This window comes from Peromyscus leucopus, chromosome 8b (genome assembly GCF_004664715.2).
Source record: "Peromyscus leucopus breed LL Stock chromosome 8b, UCI_PerLeu_2.1, whole genome shotgun sequence".
Taxonomy (NCBI): domain Eukaryota; kingdom Metazoa; phylum Chordata; class Mammalia; order Rodentia; family Cricetidae; genus Peromyscus; species Peromyscus leucopus.
In genome coordinates, this window is record NC_051086.1 from 4,580,367 (window position 1) to 4,603,903 (window position 23,537).

The window sequence follows — 23,537 nt, forward strand, 5'->3', positions numbered from 1 at the left end:
TCCTCTCCTCCTGTTGGAAACTTCTCCTTCTGCGAGCCTCACAGAAAGCCAAGTTCTTCGCAAAGGAGCATGGGAGGAAGGAAGTTCAAAGCTGACACACACTTGAGTCCACCCCTGCTTTCTGGGCTGCTTTGGGAGCTCTCGCTCGCCAGTCTGGAAAAGGAGCTTGGGCTTAAAGCTTACATCTCAGAGCACAATCATGTTCCCAAATCAGTGAGTGGAATAGAGCGGAAGAGGTGCTCTGGTCACCTTCCTCTGGGCGCAGCCTGCAGGTGGAGTTTGGTCAATTGCCCTACGGCTTGACTATGCTGGTCATGTGACTGCTTTCTATGCTGGTCACGTGTCTGTGCTACCGTTAGCCTTTCTTCCTTCCAATGTTGAGGAGGCCATGTTAACAGTGGCCCACTGAGTTGGAGCAGAGGCCTGGGAGGTTGTTGCCCAGTTGGGCACTTGGCTGAGAGGGGAATAGAAAGAAGAAAATCCACAGTACTTTTGGGCATCTGCCATAGTCTCAGTACCACCTAATATTGCTAGCTCTGTTGGGAGGAAACTGTTAGCCATGTTCCATGGGTAAGTGTGTTCGAGATCACAAGCTGCCTTGGACAAAGTCACAAAGCTTAGAACAGGCTTAACCAGGATCCAAACCTAGACCTTCCTATTCCTAACATAAAGACTCTCCCAGCACAGTACCTATCCTGTGATGACTTCCCCTCTCTTGCCAAGTAGCTTTTCATGGCGGGGTTACCTCCAAGACCTCCCTGGAGATACCCAGTGCACAGGTATTTGTCCAGTCTCTGCCCAGGAGAAGGCATGAGGAACCTGCCCAGTCTCTACCCCTGGTACAGCCTCCCAGACCTCCCCCACTCACTCGCTCTCCACTCACTCGCTCTCCACTCACTCGCTCTCCCCTTCACCCAGGAGTGCCCCAGCGGTGTGGTCAACGAAGAAACATTCAAGCAGATCTACGCTCAATTTTTTCCTCACGGAGGTGAGTATATCTGTGGGGAAAATCCTCCCAGCATCCTCTCCAATGATCAGCCTTCCCTTCCTCCACCTCCCCTATCCTTTGTCTCTGTCTCCCTCGGGGTTAGAATTTATGGCAAGATTTTTCCTTACTACAAAATACAGAATTCTCTTGGGGGGAAATATGAACCCAGTCCAGGAAAGGAAGGGTTGGCAGTATTGGAAAGTCTCATAGCAGTTCTAGGAAGCAGGTATCATGCTCCCAGAAGGAATGGTTGAGTTTCAGAGATGTTAAGCAATTTACTCAAGATCACACAGCTTGTATGTGGCAGACCAGGAACAGAAAATATATGGGACAAAAGCTTCACCATCTTGGTTCCTTAAACAGGTTGAAATTTTGTAAACAACATTAGCCGGGCGGTGGTGGCGCACGCCTTTAATCCCAGCACTCGGGAGGCAGAGGCAGGCGGATCTCTGTGAGTTCGAGGCCAGCCTGGGCTACCAAGTGAGTCCCAGGAAAGGTGCAAAGCTACACAGAGAAACCCTGTCTCGAAAAACCAAAAAAAAAAAAAAAAAAGTAAACAACATTAGTAAATACTGCAGACCATAAAAATCAATGAACCAAAATAAATTGTGGGCAGCATGACATTGTACTCATTTATAAAACCAGGTTACCGAGAGCACAGGATCCCTACCACCTGCAGCTCCACATATCAGGGGACCCTTCCTCTTGTGACCTTCTTATGTCACCTGTCCACAGGTGTCACTTGGACAGGTACAGAACACATCTTCTGGGTTCTAGCAAAATAGAGACTCAAGTGACCACATCCTTCTTGGGCCCTATCTATCATAGGCCTTTTCGGCCTCACACAGGTGTCTTCCTGGTGTGGGTCTCTGTGTTGGGGAGCAGAAGCTTCATGTCATGCTAGCACCAGACTCCCAGTTTATGAATGCCATAGAGATGCTGTTTTCACTATGTGACAGGGAAGGCTCCAGTTTAATGTATTTCTCCACATGTTTCAAGAGCTGGGTCTTGCCCCATCTCTCTCTACAGAGATGTGGAATGGATTCTCAAAGATGCCCCATTAGATGTCTACAGGCACAGATCTACAGAGATATCTTTGATCCAAGCTCAGGTCTCTCCTCGCAAGAGAATGCCCATACCATGGCAAGGACCACTTGCTCAGGACATTTCGTTTCAGTCACCATGTTATCACCTCCAGAGAAACAGGTCACACAGAGAAACAGGCAGGGGAACCATTCTCAAGATGATGAGGTAGAGCGAGTTGAGGACCTACCTTTTGCTAGAACTAGCTTCTAACCTAAACTCCAGGGGCTGAGCAAACAGGTCTCCATCCCTCCCTCTCTCTGGTCCCGTGCCTGCTTGTTTTCCAATGCCATCTCTGCCCTCTGTGGGACCAGCCCCCGCCCCCTCTGCTCACCTGCCTTTCCTTCTACCTTGCAGATGCCAGCACATACGCCCATTACCTCTTCAATGCCTTTGACACCACCCAGACAGGCTCTGTGAAGTTCGAGGTACAGTCTGGGTATCCCCTGGTTCCACATTGTCTCTCCCTCCAAATCTGGGGATCCTGGAGGAAATGGTTAATTGTCAAGAAACTACTCCTTTAACAAGCATCACCTGAAGATAGAGAAGGGACTTCCTTGCCCTCTAGACATGGGGGAGTAGGGTTGTAGAGACAACTTAAGAGCTCCCTTGCACTCTGCATGCTGGGTGGTAGCCTCTGGATCTAGCATTTTGCATTTATTAACTTGTTTAACTTCTATAATAGTGTTATAAAGTAAGCTTGGATTATCATTTTACAGAAGAAGAAAATAAGGCAGAGGCCAAGTAGCTTTTGAAAATGCCAAAGAGAGAGTAAATGGCCAAGGGGGCTTTTGAACACAGACAGTATATACTTCCTCAGCCTGGCTCATATCCACTGGAATGTACAGTCCCTCAGACATTAAGCAACCATTGCAGCCATGGGTTAGGATCAACAGGGAAGCTGAATTAACTGCCCAGGGGTCTCCAACCATACAAAGCTTGAGTCTTCCTCAATGGGCATCAGAAACTACAATGGTGAGGGTGTAGGGAATGGAAGACAGACGTTCTTTGGCATTGACCATTTCCATCTAGCTGACAGGATGATATGGGGGCAGGGCACCATTTTGTAAAAGCACCATGGTCCAACCTGGAGGCCAGGCTTCTCTCCACCTACACAGTAGCTCAGAGGTTAATTTTGCTTCTGCCTTTTCTACTTCTTAGGACTTTGTGACGGCTCTGTCTATTTTACTGAGAGGGACAGTCCATGAAAAACTAAGGTGGACATTTAATTTGTATGACATCAATAAAGATGGCTACATAAACAAAGAGGTGAGTGCCCAGAAGAGAACAGGGGGTTCTTTAAGGAGTAAGTGACAACCATCAGATCTCAGTATCCAAAGCCTGGTCCACCTGACAAAACCATAGAAGGAAAGACTGGGGAGGGTGGGTAGCTGTCTCAAAAATGGAAGAGAGAGAGAGAGAAAGAAAGAAAGAAAGAAAGAAAGAAAGAAAGAAAGAAAGAAAGAAAGAGGGAGGGAGGGAGGGAGGGAGGGAGGAAGGAAGGAAGGAAGGAAGGAAGGAAGGAAGGAAGGAAGAAAGAAAGAAAGAAAGAAAGAAAGAAAGAAAGAAAGAAAGAAAGAAAGAAAGAAAGAAAGAAAGAAAGAAAGAAAGAAGGAAAGAAGAGAGGGAGGGAGGGAGAAAGGAAAGGAAAGAAAGGAAAAGAAAAGAAAAATCCCAGAGGATTTCAGAATCTTCACTTCTTGACCCTTAGAGCCTCAGTACATGTGTTTAGCCAGGGAACTGCTCATGGTTTGTAGTCTGATGTAAACTGGTGTGCCGTTGGGGCTTAACATTAACATCTGGAACATCTTGCTGCGCTTCTGTATCTAGACACGATGCCTAGAGCTATGGAGATCATCTCTAACCCTTACCTGAACTCTGCAAGGTTCTCCTCTCAGAGTACATAAGAGCCAAGTTCCCTATTCATTCAGCCATGTGGGCACAACACAGGTCTGAGAACCCATTCAGTGTTCTGGGTGCCAGGGATCAAACAGCGAGGGACTGTCATGGGGTGGTGCAGTGGGATGAACAGCAGCAGCAAAATGGAGAAGGATGGGTAGATGTTTGAGCAAGAGTCAGCAGGCGCCTGTCTAAGAATGTATTGCCATACCAGGACCAGTCACCCCAAAAGCCAGGAGAAGTGCCCCAGGCTAAAGTAAGAGCCATTAGAGGGGTTCTCAGGGAAAGTGGAGGCCCATGTGCCCTCCAAACAGAAAAGCTTGATGGTGGCTGCAGGCTGGGGTATGAAGAAAAGCCTGACGGGCTCGGACAGTGGAAGACTGGAGTGGACAGCCCGCTCTACCTACTGGGAGCTCCTGGTACAAAGCAGAGGTTTTAAGAGACACTAGTACTAAAGGTGGTTCAAGGTCAGCAGAAAAATCTGAATAGCTTCCATCACTAAGAGGAATAAAATTCACATGAATAATCCTGGAAAAGTTTAAGCTCCTCAGATGGTTTTCTGATTACTTCTAACACAAACCCTACAAAACTGAGGCAGAAGGAACTTCCCAACTTCTTTTTTTAATCTAACTATACGCTATTCTCAAACTAAAAATAAATAATGTCTTATAGAGAAGACAACTGTTGTTAGTTCTCATGATTACAAATGCAACAAGTTTTATGTAAACATTAGCAACAAGTTTTACTTCTAACACAAATCCCAACTTCTTTTTTTAATCTAACTATACGCTATTCTCAAACTAGAAATAAATAATGTCTTACAGAGAAGACAACTGTTCTTAGTTCTCATGATTACAAATGCAACAAGTTTTATGTAAACATTAGCAAACTAAACACATGAATACATTAAAAAAATACAGTATCATGTAACCAAGTAGGGTTTATTCTAGTAATACAAGATTGGTTGAATACTCAAAAATCCATGTCATTCACTATATTTACACAATAAAAAGAAAAAGTATATTGACTCACTAAATACAGAAAAAGCACTTGACAAAATTACTACTCATTCACAGTAAAGTTTTTAACAAAGACTAGAAGATCTCTCTCTCTCTCAGCCTAATAGCTGATAACTGGTTTGTTTTGTTTTTTTTTAATCTTTTGGCTAACATCTGCTCACTAGTGAATACTGTATACTTTCAAGGTCAAGAATTAAAGAAGGAAATGAGGCAAGAAAAAAACAAAATGAGAAGAAACCAAAGTGATCTAGACTGGAAAATAACTAAATTTTTATCTGTAATAAGCTTGAATTCATGGAAAATCCTAAGGAAACTCCAGGAAGCTACTAGAAAGAATCATGAACGTATTTATCAAGGTAGCCAGATAGAAATTCTATTTTTTAAAAAGAAATATATACTGTGTTAAGAAATAATTCCCCTTACGATAGTACCCATATACACAAATATTTTTGATAAATTCAACAAAATTGGTGTAAGATTTATACATTAAAAAAACACAAAATATTGCTGAAAATTGAGGCCTAAGTAAACAGATGCACCATGTTGGACTACACAAGATGCTAAAATGGAGAGTCTCAAAAAATCAACTTGTAGACTCAGTGTAGTCACAACTGAAACACCCAGCAGACACTTTGAAGAAACTGGTAAATTGATCTAAAATGTATATGGAAATACAAGGAGCAAAACAACCCAAATGAACCCACCTTATTTCAAGATTAACATAAAAGATAGTAATGAATAGACTGGAGACTTGGTGTCGTGACAGACACAGCTTTCCAGATCAAGATGAATGTCCAGAAGGAGCCCGAGACTGTGGCTCAGGTGCACAGACTTGCCTAGCAAGTGTAAGACCCTAGGTTTGATCATCTCCTTTAAATAGACTTGTCCATTATTGTCATTTCAGAAAAGATACCACTGAAGCCAAAGAGAATCCAACAATATCTTGAACAAATGATTCTGAGCCAACTCCACATCCATCTGAAAATAAAAATGGTTCTTAGTCTTTACTTCATGCTGAAAGCAAAAATTAACATGAGGTGAATATACACACAAACATAAAATCAAAAGCCATTGTAGTAAAGAATGCATAGAAGAAAACATCCTCACTACTTTGGAGTAGGAAAGAACAGTTTAGGACACATGGTAAGAGATCAAGAAAGAAAATTTGATGTTTCTCTTCATCAAAGCTAAAATTTTCTATTCTCAGAAAATGCCACTAAGAAAAGGGAAATGCAAGCCATAGAGTTGGGGAGATGTCTTGCAAATTATTATTAAATGACAAAAGGCTGAGATGCAAATAGGTAAGAAATACTTATATTGTTATAAGAAGGTAAACAAGCCCACAAGCAATAGATAGTGAGGGGCTACCAAGATGACTCAGTGAGCAAAGGCACATGCTGCCAAGCCTGATGACCTGAGTTCAATCCTAGAAGCAAAGCACTGACCTCTGACCTCTGACCCCTACACTTGCACTATGACTTGCATGTCCCAACACACTAAATAAATAAATGTTTAAAATACAATAATAGTAATACAATGAAATTTTTAAATAGATTTTTAAAAGTTAAACAGATACTTCAGAAAATATTAGTAAATGGACAATACAGCCAGCTAAAATGACCCCATATCTCTAATCTTCAATGAAATACAGATTTTTTTTTTGTTTTTTTGAGACAGGGTTTCTTTGTGTAGCTTTCGAGCCTGTCCTGGAACTCTCTCTGTAGACCAGGCTGGCCTCGAACTCACAGAGATCCGCCTGCCTCTGCCTCCCAAGTGCTGAGATTAAAGGCATGCACCACCACCACCTGGCTGAAATACAGATTTTTTAAGCTATAATAAACTATAAGTATGCATGCATTAGAGAGACTGCAAATAAAAAGAACAACAACTCAAATGCAGGCAAAGATGAGGGATGGTAGAAACACTTATTCACTACTAGTGAGAAAGAGTGCAAACGTTGCCGCCTGGGAAACACTTGAGCATCTTAAAAAAAATCAACATCCAATACTGTGTGACCCAGAGACCCCACACCTGCATATTTATCTAAAAAATGAAAATATTTAACTCCATAAATACCTACATCGAGATTGTCATAATACCTTTATCCACAACAGCCCCCAAACTGCCAGCAACCCAAATGTCTTTCCACAGGATGGCAGATAGACATATTGCTGTCTATCTATTCAGTAGGTGCTCAGCAGTGAAAAAGAAAGAAATCGCTGTCACGTGCAACAGTGAGCACGGATTCTGTAGCCATTATATGCATTAAATATAGACAGGCTCAGACTTACAGTATCATTCCATTTGCATCAAATTCTAGAAAATGAAAATACCTTTAATGACCAAAGTTTCATCAGCAATGACTTGATGCCAGGGGGTTGGCAGACAGTATAGAAACTTCTTGAGGTGATAAAAAGATAATGCAGGTGTTGAGTGTGGAGGTAGCACAGCTGTGTACATTTACCAAAGTTTATCAAGTGGGACACTTGAAATGAGTGAGTCTGCTGTAATCAAATTATGCTCCCATAAACCCTACTCTTTTTTTTTTTTTTTTTTGGTTTTTCGAGACAGGGTTTCTCTGTCTCTGTGTAGCTTTGAGCCTTTACTAGAACTTGCTCTGTAGACCAGGCTGGCCTTGAACTCACAGAGATCTGCCTGCCTCTGCCTCCCGAGTGCTGGGATTAAAGGTGTGTGCCACCACCGCCCAGCCACAAACCCTACTTTTAAAAGGAGATCTCACTTTAAGATAGGGGTGTCTAGACAACAGGAAGTGCTCAAAACGTGTTGAATGAAAAAAATTAAAAACTTTGGCAAAGCATAGAAAGGAAAACAAGACTCCAATCTCACTTAAAATACACACCACAAATTCTAAACAAAGTGCCAGGAAATTAATCCTAGAACTCTAGTTAAAGGAGCGTGCATGACCAGAAACAGGTTTATTGCAGAAGTAATTCAATAGTAGAGCATATCTATTAAATAATTCAGCACATCAGTACATCAAAAGACTAAACCATGTGATTCTAAAATCATATTCCATCAAGCTTACCCTATATCCTTGATCATTTTTTAAACTCCTAATAAAATGGGAATAAAATACATCATGAGCATAATAGAATGTGCTCTAGCCTTCTGCACAGCTCTCCACTTCATGGTGACATCTCAGATATCCTCAGCTACAGCAGAAACGAAGACCAGAGTGCTTGCTGTTGACCCACACCATCTGTTCATACTTCTGAATGCTCTTCAAGTACAGTGGGTCAGAAGCACACATCTGGAAAGCTAGGGCAGCCATGACATGATTTTCTTCTACTTATTTATTTGTTTACAACAAGGTCTCATGCTGTAGCTCAAGCTGAATGGAACACACTGTGTAGGCCTTGAATGCATGGTGACCTTTCTGTCTCAGTCTCCTTAGTACTGGGATTACAAGTGTGTGTAGCTGAAGTTTTCTCTCCCGGTCCCGCCAATCCCCAGCAGTCCAACAGCCCACTTATAAAATAAACACACAGACGCTTATATTATTTACAAACTGTATGGCCGTGTTAGGCTTCTTGCTAACTGTTCTTATGTCTTAACCCATTTCTCTAAATCTATACCTTTCCACATGGCTCGTGGCTTACCAGCATCTTCACATGCTACTTATCCTGGCAGCAGCTGGCAGTGTCTCCCTGGCTCAGCCTTCCACTTCCCAGAATTCTCCTCTCTCCTTGTCCTGGCTATACTTCCTGCCTGGCCACTAGCCAATCAGTGTTTTATTTATACAGAACGATATCCACAGCAAGTGTGAGCCTCCATGCTCAGCAATGACATGACTTTATGCTTAGGACAAAAAAAAAGACAAGAGAAACTACTTAAACAGAACTAAGATCATGTCCAGTGACTAACATATGCCGAAATAAACTGGGTGGCCCATGTCTCAGTTATGACTATTTAGAAAGTTGAAACTAAGATATTCCAATTATGTAACAGTAAAATGTAATGTGCATGATCATTTCAAAAACACCTATGATTTAGATGAAGAAAAGGGTTTCTGAGAAAATGGAGGGAAAAAAACGACTAAATGGTGACACCCTCTGTTTTCTGAAGGGAAGTCCATTGTGAAGACAGAAACATTGTAAAAATAGCTATTTGTCTCTAATTTAAAATTTGTCTCTAACCAAAATAAAATTATTGTTTGGGGGGAGGGGAACTGCCACATTGGGAAAGTCACCAAGTGAAAAGAGGAAAGATCATTTTCAAAAAGTGGAAACAGAACTATGACACATTATGGGATACTATGTGAGGAGATGAGGGGAGCAGGTAGACTGGGGAACAGAGGAAGAAGTTGGGAGCCAATGGTAATTCAGGTCCCAATAGAAAGAGCCTGGGACCAGAATAAACAGATGCAAATAATGAAATGGATGACTCCAGGGGAACTGGCCGGCTGTGGTGTTTCAGCAGTAAAGGAATGACTTATGTCACACACGTAAGTCAGTCATAGATACACAAGTGACTTCTAACTACAAAAGAACTAGGCATGTGGCTAGAGAGGCAGGAAGCAGCCTCATCCACATCCTCTGCTTCCGTTTCTGCCTCCAGGCTCCTGCCTTGAGTTCCTGCCCTTGTTCCCCCTTCATGAGGGACTGACTGTAGCTGTAAGATGGGATCACTTTGTCTCTCCCCAAAAGGAAATAGGTGTCTCATCTAAACTTAGAATGGGGAAAGCCTAAAATTAAGACACAAAGTATTGATGATGTCACTCTGAATATTTTTATATTCTTCACCTCAAAAAATGCCATCAGCAAAATTGGACAGCGGGTGTCACAGCTGTTGAAACATCTGTAACTTGTAGAAAGCGACGGTGCTTCTTACCAGGCACTAGCTAACCAAGGTCTCACATCTGTTTCACTAGCCTCTCCTCAGATCACACCTAGCATAGGGTGCACACTTTAAAATGCCCTATACATAAATGTATGCATCCCCCAAAGTAGATAAAGAACTCTCACAGTCAGATTAAAAATAAACACAATGAACAAAGAGTTTGTGAAAATTCAGTAAGAACTAGTCGATGTGGGGGTTAAAACTCATGAAGAAACCAACCCTAGTAAAACAATAATGGAATTTCTACCATATTGCAAAGGGTCTAGATTCTGAAGATTTAATTTTTTATTAATTAATTTATTAATTTTTCCAGTCCCATTGCAGTTTCCCTGACCTCCTACCCCAGTTCCTCCCTGCAACCTTTCATCTCCCCACCCCCACCATGCCTGTTCTTTTCTCTTCAGAAAAGGGCAGGCTCTCCCCTGTATATCAGCCAGCTGTGGCATATCAAGTTGCAATAAGACTGGGCACCTCCTCTCCTATTAAGGCTGGATGAGTCAACACAGTAGAAGAAAAAGGTCCCAAAATCAGGTAACAGAATCAGAGACAGCCCCTGCCCCCACTGTTAGGAGTCCCACAAGGAGACCAAACTATATATGCAAAGATTTTTATTTTAATCATGTAAAATGTATGGAAGGGTGGGTTTATGCAGTACCCTCAGAGGCCAGAAGAGGGAGCCAGATCCCCGGGAGCTGGAGTTACAGGCAGTTGTGAGTCACCCAACATGGGTGCTGGGAACAGAACTCAGGTCCTTTGTGAGAGCAGTACAAACTCTTAACCACTGAACCATCTTTCCAGGCCCAGATTTTAAGCCCTCATTGGATAGCAGGTAACCATAAAATCACAAAAGATTAACTGTAAGTAATGTCTTGTTTCAAAAAAATCACTTTATAAAGTACTAGTGTAGTATTACAGCAATTTTGTAGACACCTAAGTTCTTATGTACATACTTACTTGTATGATACTCTAAGATATTCAAATGCTACTTTATACAACATCTAAAGAAAGGAGACTCAGATGGGATTTACGCCACCTGATCTTCAACCTTGGTCAATACATTTTCCCATCATACTGCTGAATAAACTTACTAACGGCTCCCTTATTACCACTGATGTCTATCAGACATCTCTAGATGCCAAAAATAATGGTGAGGTGGACACAGTGTGAGACATCTTCCTGGCAATCATTCTGGAACATTCTTATACTTGCAGGCAATGAGAATCCCAAACAATCAAAACTGGTCTTTCTGTCCCTTCTTTGATAAAAGTTCTCAAGCAGAAAAGCTTAATGACCACACAGGTGTGAGAGGCTAGTAAAGTGTGTACCTTAAAATGGATATGTGGATACAAACCCATTTCCTAGTTCTGTATGTTGAGGGAGTCCTGGAGAAGCGACCCCGATGGCACCCAGATCATTCTTTCTAAACACCTTTCTCAAAAAAATAAAAAAATAAAGCAGCAGGGGGTGGGGAGGGGGGAGCCAGTCTCCCGAGAGAGCTATTTGTCTTGGGACTGGGAAAGGAAAAATAGAAAATGAACCTGAATCCTGGTTGGGGTAGATCAAACAGCTACAGGCCTAGAGGAGTTTTAATAAGCCAAAATTAGGGCAAGTTAATCAACAAAATAAAACATGATAATATTGGATTGTCACCAACAACATATAACAGATGTCCACAAGTCCAAAGAACTAAATACATAAATAATAGGAGATAGGCAGTACGTCTACAACTATTGATAACCTACTTAAAAAAAGCCTCAAGTGCCCCGTGGATGTTGGCTGTTGGCAGCCTTGTCCTAGTATAAAACAGCAACAGAACCATAGAGGACTTTTTAATCTCTGATCTAAAACATTAACTTTTTAAAGGTAATACAGAATTGTCATCAAACAAATACCATAGTGATCACTTTTGCTGTCAAGGTGTGCTGATAGACACTAAAATCAGAGAGTTGACAGACAACTCTTTAATCAAGTAATCGCCCATCACAAGACATAGCCACACCACGTACCTCCCTGGTGGTGTACTGACATCATAAAACATCCATCACTTCTACAGAGTCACACCCAAGCTGAGGGACCAACAACAAAACAGCTGGCCAGCACCCCCATCATACGTGCCAAGGTCCTGGAAACATGAAGAACACACAGCTCAATGCAAAGTGCAATCTTGAGTAGAAAAGCATCAGTGGGAAAATGGATGAGATATGGATAAACTCTATGGTTTAGCCAGTAATAGTGTAGCAATGTTAATTTCCTGGTTTTGATTCTTTTTCTACGGTTTTACAAGCTTTTTTTTTGTTGTTGTTGTTGTTGTTTTTGTTTTTCGAGACAGGGTTTCTCTATGTAGCTTTGCACCTTTCCTGGAACTCACTTGGTAGCCCAGGCTGACCTCGAACTCAGAGATCCTCCTGGCTCTGCTTCCCGAGTGCTGGGATTAAAGGCGTGCACCACCACGGCCCAGCCGGTTTTACAAGTTTTAATATTAAGGAAAACTGGGTAAAAGTTATACATGAGCCCTCTGTTAGTTTTACAACTTTTCTGTAAGTTTAAAATTATTAATTATAAGTTTAGAGAAAACCTCAAGTGTTCTGTCAACAATCCTTATGTTGGCTACTTTTTTCTTAACTTAAAATAGCAACAGAACCTGCAAGAGTGTTTAAAAGGCTAGTCTAAATCTTCATTTACCTTTAAGTCAGAATAATGTTTCATTGTCTCAGTCTGTGAATGGGGAATCCAATGCCGTCCCTCCCTGAGGACAAAGCAAGAAGAGGTAACCGCCCAAGACATCTGAAGACAGGGAGGAGTTCCCCACTTTCTCTGAGGAGGGAGTTTCATCTTGACCTCTAGCTCCTATTCATCTATTTAAAACGGTGCCCTTAGTCACTCTGGATGGCAAGGGGAACCCTAAAACATCCTAAATTCTGTCCCTTAAGAAGGTTTGACCTCATGGTACCAACAGGGTGTGCCTCCATGTCCCCTTCCAGGAGATGATGGACATAGTCAAAGCCATCTATGACATGATGGGGAAATACACCTATCCTGTGCTCAAAGAAGACACTCCCAGGCAGCATGTGGATGTCTTCTTCCAGGTATGTATGCACCTGCACAAAAAGCTTATACTGATGGACCAGGAGATGCTCCTGTGAGGCAGACCAGTGTATGTTACAGAAGACAGCATACAGCATGTTATCATGAACTATAAATGGTAGATTCCATAAAAATTCTCACAGGACCTGAGTAGAGAAGACGTCACTCATCACCTCTGTGTATTTACTGAGCACATTTGTCTGGGCTGCAAAGGGGAATAAGACACTAGGGTAAGCCAGGCTGCAGGATCCTTAAGCGGAGGAGTTCAGCCTTGCTCTAGTAAGGATGGTTGCACACTGCTGATGATTGGGTGGAGAAGTGGCATCCTTAATTTAAAAAAAAGTCTTGCAATATAGAGTACTAAAAAAATATCAGATTGGGGCTGGAGAGATGGCTCAGCGGTTAAGAACACTGGCTGCTCTTCCAGAGGTCCTAAGTTCGATTCCCAGCAACCATGTGGTGGCTCACAACCATCTATAGTGGGATCTGATGCCCTCTGGTATACAGTCACACATGCAGAGCACTCATAAATAAAATAAATAAATCTTAAATTAAAAAAAGCTCACTCTAACCTAAGCCTCCCACTTTGCAGCTAGGAAAAGAGATCTCTCCGATATCTTGAAAGTTTGCCCAGAAAAATCTGCAGAGAGGGACCAGAACCTTCTGTGCCCAGTGTTCTTTCTGCCAGATAGAGAGACCAATGAAAAGTGTGTGGGACACATGTGTTACGGCTTGGGTGTATGACCAAGGTTCATGGAAGCCTAGTCCTCAGCATGGCAGTGTTTAAGGTCATGGAATCCTTAATGGGTGGGGCCTGAGGGAAGGGGACTGGGTCCTTGGGAGCATTGCCTCAGAGATTGCTGTAGTTGCCACAAGCCTGAGTTGAATGAGCAAGTCGGGCCCCTCCTCATTCTCTGGCTTCGTGTTTTGTTGTGTGACCTCTTCCACATGTGCCCAATAAAATGATGGCATCCTTCATGGGGCTCTCACCAGACAGAAACTGGTGTCATGCTCTTAAACCTCTAGAACGGTAAGAAAAAGAAGCCTTTTTACTTAATACAGTACCCAGCCTCAGTTATTTGGTTGTAATAACAGAAACAGACTACTACATATTGAGATGTCAGAATAATAACAATGTAGCAATGAGGTAAGTGTTGGGACCCATCTTTTGATGTAAGGAAGCTCATGAGGACCATAATACTATAATCAAGAACCAACTAGTTAGCAAAAGACCATCCTAATTCTGGAGTTAACAGAGAGAAAAGTCTGAAATGTGAAATTCCAGGTTCTTTAGAGACCTCTCTCTTGTGTCTTTCAGAAAATGGATAAAAATAAAGATGGCATTGTAACTTTAGATGAATTTCTTGAATCCTGTCAGGAGGTAAGAACAGATCTTGGAACACAATTGCTCTGGGATAGGGAATCTGGGATGTGGAGACTGTAGAGGAAGGATCTGAAATCTTCACACACCTGCAGTCCCTGGACTCAGAAGCCCAACATCTCCACACCCCCAGCCTGGCCTGCTCAGCACAGGCCTGAGCAGATGGACGAAGCATAGGTCTGGGAGATGTGAAGGCCCAGAAGGTCTTCATGGAATGAGATGTGCCAAATAGGTAGCTCTCTCCTTTCCACTGCCTCTGTGCCTGTTCCTCAGACAGAGAGGACAGTTGGAAGACCTTCAGCAAGATTCTCATCCAGCGGACAGAATTGCCTGAAGTTCTTCCAAAAGTGTACTTGCAAACTACAGTCCCAGATGCTCTGGAAGGGTCTAGAAACTGCCATCATAATTCAAACACTCAGTTCCAAGGCTGCTAGCGTGAATGTAAAGAAGAGACTCCTTGAAGCTTTTGTTAAAATACGGGTGGGGCCTGCACAGGTCTGAGGCCAGGCTGACCTTGTGCACACTCTTTAGGAAACACTGAGGCACTGTTCCTTGGGCTGTGCTTTGCTTAAGTCTCAGGAATAACTTGACACCAATGCCGCTGCTGGGCACTGACCCGGAAACAGCTGCTTCATCTACTTAAAAAGTTTATAGTCTACCTCATTTCACAAAAGCACAGCCTAAGCTTGCCCTAACACAAAGAGTGCTAATCAAGCTTCAGCCACATGAAAACCCTCCAGGCAGATGTCCCATATGACAGTGTTCCAGATAGTTAGCAATTAGGACTGGTTCAACACTGACCTTTTCTTTTGTTTGTTTTTTGAGACGGGGTTTCTCTGTGTAACAGTGCTGGCTGTCCTGGAACTCACTCTGGAGATCAGGCTGGTCTCAAACTCACAGAGTGCTGGGATTAAAGACAAGCACCACCACCTCCCAGCTCAACACTGACCTCTTTTAACTGACCTTGACCATCGTCCTAGAATGTCCCCATTGAGCTTGGTGTTTACCAGTTAGTTGTGTGGGGATCCCAAGGAACTAGGTAGCCAGAAGAAAGGATGCTGAGGTGGAGAATAGAATCGGGTCAGCCGCTTCACCTATAGAGTTAGAAATATTTTAATATTCGATCATTATGAACTGGCTAAGCATCTATGTCTGTCATACCCATTTCAAGAAGAGAAAACTGGGGCACTACAAGGTGAAGAGGTGTGGCTAATGCTACAAGTGACAGAGATGGGTTTTAAACTCTGTCCTGCCGATGGCAAACACCATGCCTGAGAAGTGCTCTTTCTTTACTTTGCTTTCCAGGTGAAAGAAGTGTTCAAACCTTGTTCCTCACACAAGCACCTTCCACAGTCATTCTTTATATAATTCATGTTTTTCACCACCTCACAATAAGTGGATATTATACTCAAGCCCGATTTACACCCAGGGGAACTAAGACACAGACAGTTAAGTAAGTACCACAGGCAGGAAGTAAGAGCTGCCGGGCTTGAATACAAGCTGCCTGACTCCAGAACCCACAGCAACTTACAAATACTCGGATCCTCACAACCAACATTGTCACTCTTGATTTTTCTCTATCACAAGTCTGCTTTCTCAGCCTTAAACTCCGTGACACACGCACACACTCACACACATACACAGTCAATTTCTTTGAATACTACGTTAGCTAAGTATTACTTGACATCTCACAAAGTTTAATATTTTGTATTTTCACTATATTTTAACTCAGAATATAGAAGTGTAGTACTTAGTATGCAAAGATTTAAAACTTCATACCTTCAATATTTATACCTTAGAAAGCTGGGCATGGTAGTGCACACCTTTAATCCCAGCACTCGGGAGGCAGGGCGGGCAGATCTCTGTGAGTTCAAGGACAGCCTGGTCTACAGAGTGAGCTCCAGGACAGCCATGCTACACAGAGAAACCTTGTCTCAAAAACAAAACAAAACAAACTGAAAATTGCTTACCAAGACTGAGTAAAAGGAGGAATATTTTTAAATCCTCAAATTGCTGATATCAGAAGTAAAAAATAATAACATCTACTATCAGTTTTACTGATTTAAAAGATAATTATTTATTCTTCAATAAATTCAACAATTTGCATAAGATGTATGAATTCCTTACAAAGCACAGCTTATCAAAACTTAACAAAAAGAAAACAAAAATGTAAATAACCCTGTCTCAAAGACATTGAATCTGTAATTTAAAACTTTACCCCAGGGAAAATAACAGGCTTAAATAGCTTATATGGTGCATTCTTGCAAACATTTAAGGAAGAAAGGATACTAATCTCAAGGAATAGGGAATAAAAGAGGACCGCCTCAATGTGATTGATGAGGCTATCATATCCCTAAGATGAGAAGTTGCAAGGTTGGTTTAACATTCAAGAATTAGTCAATATAATTAATCACGATAATGGAATAAACAGGAAAAGCTGTGATCACCTCCACAGATGTGGAAAATCATTTCATACACCACATTGACAGAGCATCTTAAAAAAAAAAAAACCCACATTGATCCACTGGATCATTTTTCTCTCCTGAATGCCGAAGTGTGAGCTAGATCTTCGCCTCTTGTGCCTTGTTTGTGAGGCTGCCGCGGATTTCCCTTAGCACGGGAGCCCACTCTTGAGATTTGCTCGAGTCCTGAGCTCCCAAGCAGGAGCCTCCGACAGCTCTAACCATCTTCTCTCCCACCGCTCTCTTCCCAGGATGACAACATCATGAGATCTCTACAGCTGTTCCAAAACGTCATGTGATTAAGGACTCTCGCCATCCTGCCCTCAGAGACACTGAACAAACACCTCGATGCCCCGATCTGCCCTCGTTCTGACTTTACACACCAACTCTTGGGACAGATATACCTTTTACACTTTGGAAGACTTCTCTGCTGAAGACTTTCTACAAAACCTGGAATCGTGTGGCTCAGTCTCTGATTGCCAACTCTTTTCTCCTCACTCCTCTTGAGAGAGACGAGATGAAACCTGAGTTTGTTTCGGAAGCATGCCCATCTCTTCATGCTGCTGCCCTGTGGAAGGCCCCTCTGCTTGAGCTTAAACAGTAGTGCACAATTTTATGCTTACATGTCCCCAACTCACTGCCTCCAAGGCAGGCAGACCCCAATGAATCTGGAAGCCAGAGGACCTGAGCCAAATGTCCACCATCCTCTGATGGCCTCCCATGCCAATGTGCCTGTTTCTCTTCCTCTGGGGGAAGAAAGAGTGTTCTACAGAACAATTAGAGTTTATTGCAGTAAGATTGGGAGAGGCAGCACCTAACACATGTAGAATAGGACCGAATTAATAAGCATGGTGTCGTCAGATGACCCAAACTGCCCATGTCTTTTGTTTCCAGAGGTAGGAACTAATAATTCTCCCACACTAGCATCTGTGCTCATAGAGCAAGTCTCTTCACATGTCCAGGAGGAGGACCGCTGCCCAGTGGTCTCTCCCTCCTCTCCATCCCCTGCTCAAGCCCGGCACTGCATGTCCCTCCCAGAAAGTCCAGAATGCCTGCGAAATGCTGTACTTTTATACCCTGTTCTAATCAATAAACAGAACTATTTCGTACACTCTCAATCTTTTCTTCCATGACTCCATTGCTCAGGAGAGGTAAGTTCTGACAAGGGATGGATAATTAGTCCATCCATTCAGTCTTGGGGTGCTAATAGTCTCTTGGGGCCACAGTACCAGCACCCTAAGACCATCCTCAGTAGCATTCCATTCAAATGCAGATACTGTGATCATACACAACTGCAACTTGAAGACAAAGCCTTTCAGAACACCTCCTGTTCTAACAAGATTGCCCCTCCCAAGACTCCAGGATGGAGAGCCCAGAGCCCTGTGTGGTGCAGATGAGGATACAGAGCTGAAAAGAAGGACCAGGTCTCTCTGCTGATGGTGTGGAGTCCAAAGACTGATCAGGGGTTTCATCTTATAACCATAAAATGATTACTTGGGTTCAGCATCATGTATCTTAGTTTTCCCAGTGATATCACACTAAAAATTTTCTAACAAGAACATCCTTGAAAAAATTTAATGAAGCATTATTATCTGTCAAGGGCTGCATTGCAAGTATTATAGGCATTCTCTTATTTCATGCTCATGGTACAACATTCCAGAAGTAAATTCTTGGTTTTATTTTTGAGGACCCCGAAGCTCAGAGAGGTAAGGGGACCTTCCTCATACGGCACTCCCAGTCTGTGAGAGGATTCCTCTTGATCCAAGAAACTGGGAGCATTTCCCAGAAATCTCAGTCATTTGTAATCAGCTAAGGGAGATATAGTGTCAAAGTTTATTCTCTGTTACAGTGAGAAACACCATGACCAAAAGCAACCTGGGAAGAAAAGTACTGTTTACACTTCACAGTCTATCATCGGGAGATGCCCAAGCAGACACCATGAAGGAGTGTTGCTTACTGGTTCGTTTGCTAGCTCACTGAGGAGCTCAGGCTCAGCTGCCTCTCTTCAACAGTCCAGGCCCGCTTGTCTAAGGATGGTCTCATCCGCAATGGGCTAGCCCCTCCCACATCAATCAGCGATCAAGAAAATGTCCCCAGGGGCATGCCATAGGCCAATCAAGTGGAGGCAGTTCTTCAACAGAGATTTCCTTTGCCCAAGTATGTCTAGGTTTGTGTCAAATTGACAAAACCATGACACATAGATACTCTTCAGAGTCACTTATCAAACGAGGAAGCTGTCAGACAGGGTACATTGAGCAGCTGTGGACCTACCGCAGGGACAGGCCACCACAGCACCTGTACGCATGAGTGTGGTGGCCTGCTGTGGGATGTTCTGTATGTCCTGCGGGAGCCATTCTCGGGTTCCTCGTGGCTTTACCCAGCAGGTCCACATAGAGAATGATTAGGACCACGGGCCTGAGTGCAGGTGTCTGAGATGGTCTGCACTTGGCTGTGCTGAGGGATGGTCTGTATAGCAAATGTGTTGCTCTGATTGGTTAGTAAACAAAACACTGATTGGCCCGTGGCTAGACAGGAAGTATAGGCGGGACTAACAGAGAGGAGAAAAGAAAGAATAGGAAGGCAGAAGGAGTCACTGCCAGCCACCACCCTGACAAGCAGCATGAAAATATGCCAGTAAGCCACGAGCCACGTGGCAAGGTATAGATTTGTGGAAATGGATTAATTTAAGCTATAAGAACAGTTAGCAAGAAGCCTGCCACAGCCATACAGTTTGTAAGCAATATAAGTCTCTGTGTTTACTTGGTTGGGTCTGAGCAGCTGTGGGACTGGCGGGTGACAAAGATTTGTCCTGACTGTGGGCAAGGCAGGAAAACTCTAGCAACAGTGGCCACTGGCTATCTCCTTTACAGATGGGCACTGTTTGGTCCACAGCTTTGTTCCTCTATTTGAGTGTCTTAAGTGCAGTCACACGACCCTATAAGACTGTTAGACGTGTGACTTGTCCCCAATCAGGCATCCTCCTGGACCCAAGCTAAGCATCTATACTCATGACCCTTCTTATGTGGTCCACGCTGAGTCACTGAGCTGTGTGAAGTCTGGGCCAGTGGTTCTGCACCCTAGCTGCACCTCAGAGCCACCTGGGTAGCTTATAAAAACTACCAATGCCTGTGCCCCACCCAATGTCAAAGAATAATCTCTGAAGATGAGACCTGGACGTCAGCATATCTAGACACTACCCAGAAAGTAGTGTGCATACTCTACTAAGGTGAGAAACTGACCATATCTATTGCTAGAGTGGAACTTATGACCTGAGTCACTCATGGCCATAACAACTGAGTCATGGTGGAATGAGACCTAGGTTAGCTCAAACGGTATGAATCTCAAAATTTGTGCTGGGAATAACAGGACAAGGATATTCTCTCTTCTGGGTATGAAAAGGAAAGAACATGACCTAGGATGTGCTGGTAACTATTTGGGAATTTCAAATATTTTTCTGCCAACCAAAGGGCTAATGAAGCTAATACCAATCATACAAGGCAAGGTAGAAGTATAGTAATAAAAGAAATTGAGCCCCTAATGACATCATAAACCACCAAATCAAGCTGGGCATGAAGCTAGATAATTTGACCTTCAAAGATGCTTGCATTAGATGCTGGTGTAGTGAGCATTTCATACTATATCATAATCTCCTAGGGAGCAGAGAAGGGGGCACTTTTTGAAATGCTAAATGAGGAATCATTATCCCAGATGAACTGGGTCGGGATCTCTAATGGTGCCCCGAGCATCAGGCTACTTTACAGCTCTCCAGGCTACACCACTGTGCACCTGAGGTTGAAGCTCCACTCCAGGCTAAAGTAAGGGTTGGTACCTTTATCCCTGTGTTAACCAGGCCACACATCAGAAGCTAGAGTGAGTCCTGAGCATCCTCAGGATGTTCAGATAAAAACTACAGTGGAGAAATTCAAAACATTCTTTGGATTACTAATCAAACAGAAGGAAAAGGCTGTCCTGGGCTGGCAGCATATCGTGACACTGAGAGCACAAGGTCTGTCTCAAGTGTGTCTTCCTGAGCCACCCCAAAATGGTCACCATTTGCCAGTCAGCTGTGTAATAGATATGATGATTGCCTCATCCATATTCCTATTCCCTCGGCACTCACCATCACTGTGCAGGTGGGCTCAACTGCTACCAACTGCAAGTGCCAAGACTTAGTGCTGTGTCTCTGTCACAGACACACTCTGGCCATGAGAGTCCCACTCTGCCTGTGGGCAGGGCAGGGCAGAATAAATAGGTCATTGATGTCTATAATGAGAGGTCCTAACCCCAAGACCATTGGGAGTTGGTGGATTAATACCCCACATCCTTCCCCCATCAGTAGGGGATCTTGGAGGTCTCTTCTCTCTCCTAGCATCCTCAGTAACACTGCCCTCAATTTCCGACAGTAGTAACCTACAATCAATCAGATAGATATGTGTCTTGCTTTCATGAGCCTTATATTCTAGTGGGAGGAAATGTAACAAAATGATTTTCAATGAAGAGAGTAAGACTGTATCATGATAGAGGTAAGAGTGGATACTTTATACAGGGTAGGAAATGATATGCCTCTGAAGAGCAGATAGCTCGGCTTGACATTACCTCCAGCTAAGAAATCCTCTTTTGCACATATTTTGAGTCTTGCTATGGCTTGGATATGTCTTGAATGTGCCCCAACACACACCCAAATTGTATGTTGGGACTGTGGTCTTACTACAGAAATATCAGGTGGCATTAGAGCATTTAAGATGGGGAAGGGTGGTTCACGATAACTAGGTCACCAGCTAGCTGTGCTGCTCTTGGAAAGAGTTTGTGTACTTCTCACAGGACTTTACTTAGTTCTTGAGACAGATTTGTTAGAGAAGAGCAAGGCTGACTGCTCTCCACACTCTGCCTTCTGGTCTTATTATGTGATCTTTCCCACCATGATGCCATCTGCCATTGGAGCTCGCTATAGAAAGTGAACCAAAGAGGCTCCCCAACTTGGGACTTTCAGCCTTCAAAACTATAATCTAAACAAATCTCTTTTCTCTAGGAAGGACTCAGCCTACAAAATTTTGTTACAGGACCAGAAAGTGAACCAGCACAAACTCCATAGCAGCCCTGTGAGCCAGGTATCCCAGGAATCTGTTTAGCAGATGAAAAGATGATTCCTGGAAACACTCACATAGCTGGAAGTGGGTTTAGCCAACCTCTAAAATCCACACCAGTTTTATTTCCGAGAGAGGCTGGAGCTCAGTCCTGGCTTTAACGGCACACAAACACCAGAAGGTGTTGGAAAGCAACTGCCATGAAAGCTACAAGTACAAACAGCCACAAAAAAAGTCCATAAATCCAAACCATATCACTTCTCCTCTACAGGAAAAGAAGCCAAGAAGCCAAGACCACATACAAAGACAGTCAAATGTTTCTCAGAGAAGCTAAAACTAAGCGTCCTTCCACGTCAAAACTAGGATCAGCTCAACTGCCAGATTGCAACAAGCTTTGTGCTCTCTAAGCCTAAAACTTGGAGCTGGGACACCCTGAAGTCAGCCAACTCCAGTGGGTGGGACTTTGAGGACCCAAGAAATGCTGGGGCGATGGCTATGCTCCTGTTCTAAGAAGCTACATGCATGTTCTTTCATGAAGCACATGCAAGTAGACTATCGTTGCCTCCCATACTCATGGCAGCAAGGACTGGCTTGGGAATAAACTGAAAAGAGAAACCAATTTCATTGTCAACAGTGTCAGGGCTTTTGAGCAGAACAGTGCAATGACATTGTTCATTTTTCAGCTGGACAATGTAAGATACACAATCTACAAGTGACCATTTTGTAATCTGAAGGGAAGCCAACACATAGGTCAACATGTGTCGCAGAAATAAAGGCAGAGAGATGAGGAGAAGTGGACTCTTTCTTGTTTGTTTATTTTTTGAGACAGGGTCTCACTGTGTTCTCTGGCTAACCTGAAGTTTGCTATGTAGCCCAAGATGGCCTCAAACTTATAGAGATCCACTTGTCTCTGCCTCTGAGTGCAGGGATTAAAGGTGTGTGTAACCATGCCCTGTGAGGAATGGACTCTTGATCATGTCACTAAATTGTTAGCACAAGTTTCATGTGACCTACATGCACCCCTAGTGCTTTGGGGAATATGCATCAACAAATACTAACAAATTCCTTTTTCACTGCTTTAGAAATTTTACTTGGGCTGGCTTTTTGGAACACATTCCCTATGGAATTGGAATTGATGCAGGGGGTGGGGCTTGGACCTGCCTGGACTGAATGTACCAGATTTTGCTGACTCCCCATGGGAGGCCTTACCTTTTTGGAGGAGAGGATGGAGGGTGGGTTAGGGGAAGGCTGGAGTGGGGAGGGGGAGGAGGGATGAGAGGGTGATCTGTGGTTGGTATGTAAAATGAATAAAAAATTTCTTAATAAAGAAATAAAGAAGAAAGTTTACTTGGATCTTCTGTAATCTACATCTTGGCATATGCTGTCTGTAATGGTTAGTTTTAATTGTCAATGAGAGAAAACCTAGAATCACCTGAGAAAGAATCTCCATGAGTCATTGTGTAGATCAGGTTGGCCTATGGGCATGTCTATGGGGGATTATCTTGGTGACATTAATTGAGGTGGAAACACCCACTTAGTATGAGTGGAATCATTCCCGAAGCAGGCAATCTTGAACCACATAAAAGCAGAGTCAGAAAGCTGAGCACAAGCCTACCCGCATTCTTTGCTCTCTGATTATGAATGTGAGGTGACCAGCTTGCTCCAGCTTCCACTGCT

The 23,537-nt window shown here is 43.2% G+C and overlaps 1 protein-coding gene across 5 annotated transcripts in view; it reads left to right on the top strand.

The window, feature by feature from the left end:
* Window positions 1-17,894, top strand: part of Kcnip1 (potassium voltage-gated channel interacting protein 1) — a 379,007-nt gene extending 361,113 nt beyond the window's left edge. For 4 of the 5 annotated variants that reach the window (XM_028894888.2, XM_028894887.2, XM_028894890.2 and 1 more), the window contains 6 exons: window positions 919-988; window positions 2,429-2,499; window positions 3,233-3,340; window positions 12,831-12,935; window positions 14,252-14,314; window positions 17,028-17,894. In XM_028894888.2, the coding sequence (XP_028750721.1) occupies window positions 919-988; window positions 2,429-2,499; window positions 3,233-3,340; window positions 12,831-12,935; window positions 14,252-14,314; window positions 17,028-17,075 (465 nt within the window). In that variant the 3' untranslated portion in view covers window positions 17,076-17,894. The remainder of the gene's footprint in view (window positions 1-918; window positions 989-2,428; window positions 2,500-3,232; window positions 3,341-12,830; window positions 12,936-14,251; window positions 14,315-17,027) is intronic. The other variant, XM_037201632.1, reaches the window with a different exon arrangement.
* The last annotated feature ends 5,643 nt before the right edge of the window (window positions 17,895-23,537 follow it).